At 45.3% G+C, this 12,350-nt stretch overlaps 1 protein-coding gene across 8 annotated transcripts in view; it reads left to right on the forward strand.

The window, feature by feature from the left end:
- Scn8a (sodium channel, voltage gated, type VIII alpha subunit) overlaps positions 1-12,350 on the forward strand; it is a 115,086-nt gene that overhangs the window by 62,837 nt on the left and 39,899 nt on the right. For all 8 annotated transcript variants that reach the window (XR_001232232.1, XR_001232233.1, XM_013508490.1 and 5 more), the window contains one exon: positions 4,937-5,175. Coding sequence is in view for 6 of the 8 variants with exons in the window: in XM_013508490.1 (XP_013363944.1) it covers positions 4,937-5,175 (239 nt within the window). In the remaining 2 variants the exon portion in view is untranslated. The remainder of the gene's footprint in view (positions 1-4,936; positions 5,176-12,350) is intronic.

The raw sequence follows: 12,350 nt of genomic DNA on the forward strand, positions 1-12,350 counted from the left end.
CTCAGAGTTCAGACAGCCAGGCCACCCCACTAACCCAGCAATAACTAGAGACCTGGGGTCACAACATTTAATATTATCTTGCTATCCATGGGACAAGTTAGTTTCCAAGTCATTTAAGTCCCAAACTTTGTATGTGTGTGTGCACGTTGTGGGAGATCTGCAGTAGAGAGAGAACCTATGGTGTTTATCTCCTCACATATATGTAAGGAATCAGACCCTACTATAATTTTTTTTGTCTTCTTGAGACAGGGTTTCACTGAGTTCAGGCTGGCCTTAAATTCACTTTGTAGCCAGGCTGGCCTCAAACTGTCAGTGATCCTCCTGCCTCAGCCTCCTGAGTGGTGAGATTAGAGGGGTGAACCACCACATCCAGCCTCCTACTATAATTATACTAATCTTGAAAACATATCAAGGAAAAAGAATATTGGACCAACTACTTTCCTGCTTGAACAAGCTCTGTTCATTCCTGTTTTCCATATTACCCTGAGGTCATTGTCTCAATGGAAATATAGGGTTAGAATGTCTTTAAACTTTGTAGTTTATACTTTGAAATCATAAGAAAATTGAGTGCAGGTCATAAGAACTCCAGACTATGAGACACTAACATAAGAACTTTGTCCAATTTTGTTATTCATTGGAGACCATGATAGGAACTCTCCAAGTATCTATGGCAGTTGAGAAAGAAAAAATAACAACCTCCAGTGATTTATTATTGACAGAGACATCAGATCAGGAGAACTATAATGCACTTCAGCAATTATTTATTATTATAGTGGCCTGCCACTGGGCCTGGCAAAAGTAGACCCTCAAACACATCCGTCAAACTGACTTGCTTGCTTAGAATGGTGGGGAGTGTCGGTGGTATAACATTACTTTGGAAACCTTAGAGCTTCCTTCTCTTCACTGAGTTGGATACAGATCATTAGGGGGAGGTCTTTTCTTTTTCTTCTTTCTGTTGTGCTATACTTGTTCTCTATCCTCTACCTACCAGCACACACATTACAAAATAAATAAATGTACGCACCTGTTATCCCAGCACTTGGGAGGCTGAGGCAGGAGGATCACTGTGAGTTCAAGGCCAGCCTAAACTACATAGTGAGCCTGTCTCAAAAAGCTAGGTAGGTGGGTAGGTAGATAGGTAGAAGGGAGGGAGGAAGGGAGGGAGGAAGGCAAGAAGGAAGGAGGGAAAAAGAGAGAGAGAAGGAAAGTGAGCAGGCAAGCAAGCATGAATGACGGAAGAGTCGCTTGGGACAGAGAGAGCGAGACGCGCTAGTTCCTTTTCCTTCTCCTGAGCCTCCTCTTCACGTATCCGTACCTGCGCCGCTCCTCCCGTCAGACATCCTCCTATCCCCTCACTCTGTATAGGACCCTTCGGATAGAGCTGATGGGATGAGACTGTTGAAAGCAAAGAGCCAAGAATGAGTGGACCTGAATGACGTGAATATGAGAGAGAACTGGAGAACATTAAGAAAGACCCATTCTTATTTAACCGTTGTATTTATTGCTGTCTGGTCCCTCTGTATTTATTGCTTGCTACATTAAAAGCTAGCATTGAATGAATAATTATTCCAGCTTCCCAGACTTGCCATTAGGAAACCCTAATGTTACTTTAATCCAAAGATTAAAATAATTGTTTTCTTAAAACGAATGCGGCAGGTGCCTCTGTAGGCTACCCAAAGCTCTAGGAACCACGTGGAGAGTTTCAGAGCCCTGGAGTTAGTGAGAGAGCCCTGCCTGCTCCGCCCCACTCCATCTGGGAGCAGATGTGCTCTCCAGGACCCGTTGAATCCGCAGTCTCCACGGCAGAACCGTACGCTGCAGGAACATATCAGGAGGCTGGGGGAGAGTGCAGGCAAACAGTAGTATGGGCTCCTTTCTCAAAGCAGTAAAACCGCAAGAGAAGACAAACAGTTGGGGACGTGAGGAGGAGGAACTGGTGGTGGTATTGGCACTGCTGATTCTTGGGTCAAACAGTGTGAGACACTCCCTAGAGGTCACTGGGCATAGCTGTTGCTACCACTATTCATTCATTGCTTTATTCAGCTGATGAGGATCAAGGGTCTCTATACAACTACCTGTGTGGTGTCTGCCTTGCCTGCACAGCTGTAAGCTCGGTGAGGTTGGGGACGCTTTATGGCTTGTCCCTAGTGTATAGCATACTGCAGGTATTTAACAGTTATTGAGTTGAGAGAAACTGATGCCTTTGGAAACCTCTCGGCCTGCCAAAGCCACCATCTTGGTGGATTTATGTGGTCCCTCTGGAAACAACTCCCAGTATGCTTGAGGCTGAAACTTGGAACAACCCATCTGAGGATGCCCAGAAGTAGATAGGGGAACCTCACGAACCTTTGGACGCCTCACTTCCGTGTCCTAACCCATCGTCCCACACCAGATACTTCACCGTCCAGGCCTGTAGGGTGGCAACAATTTGCAAAGTCATAAATTACATTATGCACCCCTCTTCCTACCTAGTAATCTTTCCTAGCTCTTCAGTTCCACATTGTTTTATTTGCTGTGGGACAGAAGGGATCTCCCCTTCTCAGTAACTGTGGGTAAGAGATACCCCGTGGGGATCCTTGCCGTGCCCCATAGAGTTGGAAAACCCTACCCCATCTGGCAAGACTTGGAGGCTAGTGCATTGTAAAACAGTTGTGTCATCTATCAGAAATGTGAACAGTCAGGGCTTCAACCTCCACGTGCCAGCAAGCTGCAGACATTTGGAGAAGGGAGATAAAAAAAGGAGCGGAACCAAATTTCCAAATATGTACTATAAGAATTTATGGAAATAAGAGAACCTTTTCATTTTCTTTTTTGAGGAAGAAAACTAAATTTACCTTGAGAAGGGAGGGAGTTCTTGTAAGGAAGAAACCGAAGCGAATTTTCTTCACAGACCTCCTTCCCCACGCACACTCCCACATGGCGCTTACTATGGCCCTGAAATCTGAAACACCAAGGCAACCATCTTCTTAGCAACCAGGGAGCCAATCAGATACCCAACCGAAACCACCCCGTCTGAAATGCAGCCATCACCATGGGCACCAACCAGCTGGTTGGAGGAAGGGAGAGGAGAAATGATTTACAGCAGCCATCTTATTTTGGGGGCAATGTTGGGAAACTTTTTTAATTCTCTAAGTGGTTATGATTTTGTCAGCGGAATTGGGTAGGGAAAGGGAACCTGTTACAGCTGATCCTGTAGAAACACTACCTCACTTAAAAGGTTTATTCTGATAGGTTTTTAAAAGTTACACCTCTTATGAGCATCCCTTTATCTCAGGGTCCTTGGATATTTTAACCCCCACTATTAACATTTCATACATGCTTTGAGAAGAGCTTTGTTACTCACCCAGGGCCTCATGTCCGCCAAGCAGCTGCCTCTGCTGTCTAATCATTCTTTTTCATCTTTGCCTTGTAAATGCCCTTAGAGACCATCTAGTCCAGTGACCTTCAGTCTGCATGACGAAAGTCCTAGGATTCTGAGTGACAGCCTTGGGCAAGGAAGAAGTCCGTTGGGTTGGGGTCCAAGCTCCTATTGCTTCTTCAACCAGTGCAGTTCCTAGAGTATCTGTTTAATGTGTTGTGGTCATGTGAGATCGTGTCTGAACAAAACAGGTTCTGCTTTTGAGACAGAGACAGAGAAAGATAAAAGGAAAATGGAAGAAGCTCTAGAGGGAGAGGGAAGGAAAAGATGCAAATAGGAAAGGGCAAGACAGAAGGAGAAAGGAAGAGTGAAAGGGGAAAAGAAATATAACTGGGGCTGGGGATTTAGCTCAGCGGCACAGCGCCTGCCTGGCAAGCACAGCGTCGTGAGTTCAATTCCCGGTACTGGAAAAAAAGGAAAAAAAAGAAAAGAATTATAACTTCTCTCCCTAACTCAACTGTGAAATGCAAACTCACTGACGGTGGGGACGGGCTTGTCCTTCTTTGAGAGTGTGACAGATACATCCCAACGGTGGCTGGCTAAAGACCCTGCTTATGCTGGTGATGATAATAATAACAACAGATCCTTCAGGAGCACTTACTGTATCCCAGGGTATTCTGAAGCACTTTGTAGATACTTTAGCTCATTTGCTTTTCACAGAAAATTGCAGTTATTTGGTGAAGAGCTCACAGCAAATGTCTGAGCCGGTATTTGAACCCGGGTGTGTCCAGCCCTAGAGTCTGTGCTTCTGGTGGCCTCTCAGTTAAAGTGATACAATATGTGATAGACTAGCTACCACTTAGTGAGGATTTAATTTTGTGCCAGGCAGGATGCTGATTGTTTTAATGCATCACTTCATATAATCCAGTGGCAGTGAACCTATGGCACACATGTCATTGGTTTTTATTTCAAGAGAAAATATGTTAATGTATGAGTTGTCTTTTCTAAACTAAAGCCTCAGTGTTCAGGCTTAATTGCTGTGTCGGCACGTGGTGATCAATAAGGGCTTTGGGTTGCAGTTTGGAGACTCATCTCTGAAAGGTTCGCCATCACTGCTCTAGTCCTTAATCAAATTCATATAATTTCATGAAATGAGCAAACCTGACTCACTTAGTTCTAGAACCCATAAAGCCAGTGCCCTGCTTTACAGCTGAGCCGTCTGAAGCACAGAGAAGGCATTTTCCTTGCCTGAGACCACACGTTTGTGAGTTTTGGAGTAGTTAAGTCAGGGAGTCAAGCCCTGGAGGGCAAGCTCCTAAGCACCGCAGTCCCATCCTGTAGGGGGTGGACTGGGCTTCATTTCTACCTAGATCGTTATGGATAGGGAAGCAGCCAGCACTGATCTGCCTCCTCCTGCCTTGAGAAGGAAGAGGAGGGAAGCGCTTAGAGGTGCAGGCATCCAAGCACTCTGTGTCCTTACGGAGATATCCGTGACTATGACCTGACCAGAAGACAGAGTGTGCCCCCTTTGCCTTCTCACGGTGACTCAGGACCCATCTTGGTTCTTTATTTCTCCAGAGCTGGAAGAGTCTCAAAGAAAATGCCCGCCGTGCTGGTATAAATTTGCCAACACTTTCCTCATCTGGGAGTGTCACCCCTATTGGATAAAACTGAAAGAGATTGTGAACCTGATTGTTATGGACCCTTTTGTGGACTTGGCCATCACCATCTGCATTGTACTGAACACACTGTTCATGGCAATGGAGCACCATCCTATGACGCCGCAATTTGAACACGTCTTGTCTGTAGGAAATCTGGTAAGATGGAGCGCTGCCTCCTGATGTTACGATGGGGACATGTTTTGCCTATGGGACATCTTTTTCTGGACCCAAACCTGGAGTTTAATTGACAAGAAAGCAGTACTTAATTGGATGACAAATGCCTCTGCTTCTGCCATGCACCAGCTGCTTCTGCTTGCTGTTGTGATCCTTTGGCTGTTTCCTTTCTCTGCAGAACTTTGAAGGCGTCATTTAGGAGCTATTGGCAGGAAACCAGCCATGATGACAGAATGGGCAGCAAGGGACAGTGGGTTAGTTTCAGCAGCCTGAGCCAAAGACTGCTTGGGATTTTCCCCTGTTCTGTTTCTCACATTGATTCCTGTGCTGCTCTAGCAAATCACTTCCCCTTTCACCTTAAGTAACAGCCACTGCATTTTAAGCAGCTCTCCCAGTGGGGGGGACGTAAGCACTCCCCTGCACTGTAAGATCATGTATACCCAGAAGCGGACTTTTGATGGGAAGTGTTGTTGTTGTTGCTGTTGTTACTAAGGAGAGAACCGAAGGCCTTAACCCTGAGCTACATTCCAGCTCTTCTGTTATTTTTTATTTTTGAGACGGGCTCCCACTAAGTTGCCAAAGCTGGCCTTGAGCTTGTGGTCCTCCTGCCTCAGCCTCCCAGTGCTCTAGGATTATAGGTGTGCACCACCATGCTTAGCTCGATGAGAACTTCTTAATTCCAGGCTGATTTCCCCCTCCAGTCTATTTTCTGGGTTAGCTGATCTATGCCAAATTTACTTCCATGTTAGCTTAAGCCATATATTTAACTTACACTGTTTAGAAGGTAAGTATGTGTATTAAAATATGCTCTGAAGTCAAGTAGTTGTAATTTGAGGATGATCTGCTTTACCTCTTTAGTACAAAAATCAGACATCCGGGGCTGGGGATTTAGCTCAGCGACACAGCACCTGCCTGGCAAGCGCAAGGTCGTAAGTTTGATCCCCAGTACCAGAAAACCCCCCCCCCAAAAAAAATCAGGCATCAGTTCCATTTTGATAGTAAATAGTTAAAAAAGTCCAGTAGGTCATTTGGGCTTCGGTATTCCCTAGGATAATGAAGGGAATAATGCACCGTGGATATGTTCTCATATAGCTCCTAGTGTTTAATTTGAGCATGATTTCTGGTTGGCCTGTCTCTATCTCTGTCTCTGTCTGTCTCTCTCTCTCCTCCCCCATGCTTCCTATTCCTCCCCTCCCCCTCTCTTCCCATGCCTCCTATCTTACAGAGTCTGCACCGTAGTCCTAACACCCTATTGGCATATGATAAAACCATTTTTCATTCTCATTCTGAAAACACACTACAAAAGGATCCTTCACCTGGTGAGACCTTGTAGCCTGTCGTGTCCCCTGCTATGCATCCCGGATGATTTGCTTCTCTTGCCAGTCTGTGTCTGGGGTTAGTGGCTGCACCAGGCTCAGAGCTGTGGTGTAAACCCTTGCCTGCAGCCCAGTGAAATGCCTGTGGTCTGGAAGCAGACCACTCCATAGAAGCCACTGACTGGCCCTGAAAGCAGCCAGCGGAAGACACACTCTGATTGATTAGCACGGGCCCCGGCCACCGAGGAGAACTTTAAGTCAGTCAGAAGAATCAGAGAAACCCAAGAGTTCAGTTAAGCCAAGAGAAATTTGATTTAATAACATTTATTGGTAGTGGCGATGGTTGCATTTTTCCTGTAGGGTTTTGTTTTTCTCTTAAGTCTTTAATTTGCTTTTTACAGAATCAGTCCTTTGATTTCCAAAGATTTTTTTTTTTTTTTTTTTTTTTTGAGCCAAAGTCTCACTAAGCATCCCAAATTGGGCTCAATCTTGCCATTTTCCTGCCTCAGCCTCCCAGATTGCTGGGACTACAGATGTGTACCACCACACCCAGGTAATTCCCAAGGAGTTTTGAGAGGCCTTTTCATCTACCATCAACTGAACTGCCCACAGACGAGGCTAGCAAAGAACATTCTTTCATTTCCTTAAGAGTCTACAGACTTTGCTGAGAACCATAGGTAAGGAAAGAAAAGTCAGCAGCAAATATTCAGAGACTCCCTGAGGCCAGGCAACCACAGCCAGATGCTGAGATGCGGACGCCCACAGCGCAGACCGCACGCGGGGCAGCAGTGTGCTGCTGGTGGCAGAGGCAGCGGGAGGGGAGCAGCCCTGCAGACTGGGAGCCGGACGTGATGGGAAGGGGGAGAAGGAGGCAAGGGCGCCCAGATTGCGGGAAACGGGCCTCTAAGGAAGGAGTGGGGTGGAGTTTAGACTCTGGAGTGCTGAAGAATGGACTCGCTTTCAGGAAAACCAGTTGTGTGAAACAAAGACTCAGAGCCAACAGAGGAGAGCAGGATTTTAATCATTCTGCTCAGTGGATTCAGTCCACAATGGATATTCATTAACTATCAATCAATAAACTGTCTTTCCTATCAAGCTAGGTTGAAACATAAAAATGAAAAGTATTTTCTAACTACTCAGAAGTATAATGACCATTGCCCACATGTCCATCCACCTTCAAACATAATAACTTTTAAGCTTTCTATTTTTTTTTTTCATCCTCTCGAGACAAGGTCTAACCATGCAGTTCAGCCTGGCATTGACCTCACTTTGTAGCCCAGGCTGGTCTCGAACTCACAGCGATGCTCCTGCCTCAGCCTCCCTAGTGCTGGGATTACAGGCGTGCTCCACAACACCTGGCTCTTAATAACTTTTTAGCAGAATAGTTTCCTACACCTCTGTTTTAAGGATTCTTCCACTACCTTTCCCATCACCAATATTTGGGGTCTGCAGAGACAAGCCAGGATAGAGATTTCAGAGCCCGCCATGTGTGGCACATGCCTGTAATCCCAGCACTTGGGAGGCTGAGGCAGGAGGATCGTTGAGAGTTCGGGGCCAGCCTGGGCTACAAAGTGAGCTCAAGGCCAGCCTGAACTGCATAGCGAGACCCTGTCTCAAAAAAAAAAAAACAGAATAGAGATTGAGGCACTTTCACAAAATGCAAAAAAAAATCTATAATTTCTCTAAAATTGGTTAGGTAAGCAAAATTATATTATACAATAGATGATGTTGTATATTGTACTGAATTAGCATGGCCCTGGACAGGGTAGTGACTGAAAATGTATTTCATGGATATAGAGCTGGCTCTGGAGTCTCATGAAGAATTTAATGGCCACATTTCTATACTTGGGCATATATGCAAGTAGAGTTTGAAATTTTTTTGTGTGTCAGACTGAGTTTCTGTTGGCTTTTTTTTTCAATTATTTTCCTCTCGTATAGCTTACAAACATAACCCAATAATGCAGCTTAGTCATTTTGTTACTTGATTGTTCTGAGTAGTTAATCTACATAATTTTGAACCAAATAAAGTCTGGGGCTTTTAAAAAAAAGTCTGGAGTTCTGTTTTGGACATCATGGGTATAAGATGTCTGCCCACTGAGGGAGGTAGAACTTAAGGCAGTTGGATATGTGCTAGACCTCAGGGAATCCCATATCTGAGGGTTTTCTGGATGAGAGCAGAAACTCAAAGATATATTTTGGTGTAACACAAGTGCAGTGGGAAAACAAAACACAGAACTAGGAGTCAGAAGATCCAGCTGGGCATGGTGACATACACATGTAATCCCAGCATTTAGGAGGCTGAGGCAGGAGGAGTGCCATGAGTTCGAGACCAAGGCACTACATAGCGAGACCCTGTCTCAAAAAAAAAGAAGATTCAGGTTTAGGCTCCTATCAGAGATAGCTTAACCTTAAGTAAGCCCTTGGTTTCATTGGAGCAATTTCCATACCTGTAAAATGAGGACAGTACCATGTCCTCAGTAGTTGGAAAAATGAAATGAGAACCTATACAGTTCTTGGAATGGCTAAAATTACCCTTTAGATCTTAGGAACTGTGATAATTCAGTATAATTCAGTAGGAGAATTTTCAAAGGATTAAAGAATTGGATAAACCCTTTGCCTGAACTTGAGATTAAGAAAATAGCAGAAAATGAGATTGAACAGCATGGTTAGAACAGAGTACAGTGCTGTCATAGGCTTCTCATCATCCGTCCATGCAGTGAGTTAAGTTTTGTTTATCCTCAGACAAGCAGATAGAGGTGTTGAGGGGAGAAGACAGTCTTCTGTAAATCAGTCTCTACCTTGTTGCCCTCCCTGAAAGAAAATGCTAATAAGAGGAGGAAAGTTAGAGGTCATTTAACCCAATGCCCATGTTTTGTTAAGGAAATTGAAGTCCAGGGAAGCTCTGAGACGCATACAGCCTTTGTAGCAGGTAACTGTACAGTGATTGTGGTTTTCTTGCCTTTTCTACAACCATTTGAACACAACAGTAATTTTACGAGGTGATTTTTGAATAATCTGAATCTTACAGAGACATTTCAAGTACAAAATTTAAAAACCTCTTTTAAAAGTAAGGACCAGGGGCTGGGCATAGTGGCACACCACTCGGGTGGCTGAGGCAGGAGGATTGCTGTGAGTTCAAGGCCAGCCTGAACTACATAGCGAGAACCTGTGAAGTCTCTGTAAAGTAAGAACCAGCATTGCCTTACTGCACCACAAATACTTTAAGGTGGTATAGTTTGGGGGCTTGAGGACAAGACAGGGACTCACGGTGTAGTCCAGGCTGAGCTCTAACTTGTGCAGTCCTCCTGCCTCAGCCTTCCAAATGCTGAGGTTACGGTGTAGACCACCACGCCTAACTAGTATGTGTTTTTTTTTAAAAATAAATGAGTATATTCTCTCACATAACCATCATGTAACTGTCAAGGTCAAGAAATTAACCTTGATAGATTACAGCCATCTAATTCTAGGCCCTGTGCAAGTTTATGCAAGTGGTCCCAGTGATATCTTTTATAACACAAGGCTGCAATTCCAGAATTACCCTTTGCAGTTCATTGTCAGATCTCTTTAATCTGCTTCAGCCCAAAAGAGTTCCTCTGTTTTTTTTCTTCATTTTCATGACCTTGACACTTGGAGGATTACATACCCGTTATTTTGTACAACTCCCTCAGTTTGGATTTGTCTGTTCCTCATGACTAAACATGGCTATGCATTTTGATAGGGATGTCCCACAGAGAGGCTGCCCTGCTCATTGGAGCTAGTGGTACTCATCTGATCCCTTGATTAAGGGAGTGTCTGCCAGGCTTCACCGTGTAAAGCTACTCTTTTTCCACTTATAAATATATGTAACGAAAGCACTTTAAAACTATCCAAATTTCCTGTTCTTTCAGCTTTTGATGTATTCCTTAATTTCTGTCAATATAGATAGGACTAGGGATGCGCCTCAGTTATAGAGCACATGCCCAGCAAGTGCAAGGCCCTGGGTTTGATATCCAGCACCACACACACAAAAAAATCTACTTACATCAGTACAGACTCAGTTTCCAGTTTCATCCCATTTACTTTATCATTTACTTTGATATTGAAACTGTCCATGGGGCTGGGGATTTAGCTCAGTGGCAAAAGCACCTGCCTGGCAAGTGCAAGGTTGTGAGTTCGATTCCTGGTACCGGAAGAAAAACCAAAAAAAAAAAAACAACGAAACTGTCCATGATTTGGCCTTTGGGAAGCCCTTCGGGCTGGCTTCCATGTCCTTTTGATATCTCCTCATCACTTCATGTGCACAGCGGGGTGGGCACTGTCCCGTTCCAGGTGGGCCTTAGTACATGTGTGGTGCAGCCATACCCTTCTCTTCCGCCTCAGCTGGTCCTCCCTGGACTGTGCCCCAAAGTGAATACCTCTCCCTGGCTCTGACCCCTCAAGCCGAGCTGTTCCCCGCATAGACACCCGCTTATCCCCCACCGAGGACCCACCTCCCCATGCCAGGCTCACCCCTCCCAGATGCCCGTGCCAGCACACGCTTGTCCTCTCTCCCCGTGGATGCCCGCCCAGGGGCTGAAGACCAGGTGGAGGTGAGGTGTGGGAAGAAGAGCCAAGGTTTAATCTGACACGTGAGTTTAATTTCTGAGATTCTAAGCAAAAGTGGGGAAAAAAAAGAGAAAGTTTTCCTCCCTCACCAAATACACATGACCTGATATTCATTCATTTCTTAACTACAACCCAACTAGATTTTCAGCCAAAAAGACTTCTATTCAGATTTTAAATTTTTTCACCTGCGTTCCTGTAGTCCCTTACGCATCCCTCTTCTTAAGTACTTATTGTTCCTGTCTCCTCTCAGTTGGGTAAGCAGCCGTTTCAAGTTGTGCAGGTCTTTTGGAAACTTGCAGTTTTAAGACTGGGACAGCCCTGGGAAAACTGGTAGTTGATCACCCCAACTAGACCCAGATCTCGCCATATGACATGAAGAAGTCTCAGGCAACACACATGTGCCCATCAGCCTGCCCCCTGGTGACTGAGCTCCTGGGAGCTATTTTTCATCATTCCACGGGGTCTTTCTATGTCTTCATGGTACAGACAGGGCTTTTATCAAATTGAACTTCATTATCTTTGCAGTAGAGTCTACTGCGGAACAGGAGCTGAGCAGCCAGTGTTTTTGTCACTCTCCTTATTACAAAGACACAATACTTAAAGCAGAAGAGGTTTCTTTCGGCTCATGGTCGCAGTCCATAGTCAGCTGGCTCCAAGGTAGAAGGGGGCGGCATGGAGGCCTGGCAGAGGAAAGGCTGCTCACCTGCTGGCAGTCAGGAAGCAGAGTAAGAAGGGAGGAACCAGCAAGGGAGGTGAACCCTTGCAGGTCATGGCCTGCATGACCAGCGTCTTCCAGCCAGACACACGCCCCAGCAGCAAGTCAGCTTCTCACCCCCACGGTTCAGTCACCTCCCCAGAGCCCTGCCTGTGAGTGCAGGAGGCCTTTGGGGGACATTCTCGACTGAAACGACACAGCCTCTTTCTAAGGATAAAGAGACGCTAGTCACTCCCCATTGAGCCTAAATTTTCTCTGTAGAAGCAGTTAGGCACCCTAGAAAGCATATTGCTTCTGCTTTGCAATTCCCATGACCCGGAGTAACCCCAAGTGAAACCCCATTTCTAGACTTTGTAGCTTTGCTTGGGGGCCTGGCATTGTGAGTTCTCAGACTGGTACCCAGACACTTGCCCAAACGAGAAGAATATGCTCATTGAATTCAGAATAGTCTACTGAAGCAGTGGTTCTCAATTGTTTGTTTTTTATTGTTGTTTGGTTTTGGGGGTTTGGTTTGGTTTGGTTTTGGCTTTGGTTTGTTTTGG

Source organism: Chinchilla lanigera, unplaced genomic scaffold (genome assembly GCF_000276665.1).
Source record: "Chinchilla lanigera isolate Chin_1 unplaced genomic scaffold, ChiLan1.0 scaffold00146, whole genome shotgun sequence".
Classification (NCBI taxonomy): Eukaryota; Metazoa; Chordata; class Mammalia; order Rodentia; family Chinchillidae; genus Chinchilla; species Chinchilla lanigera.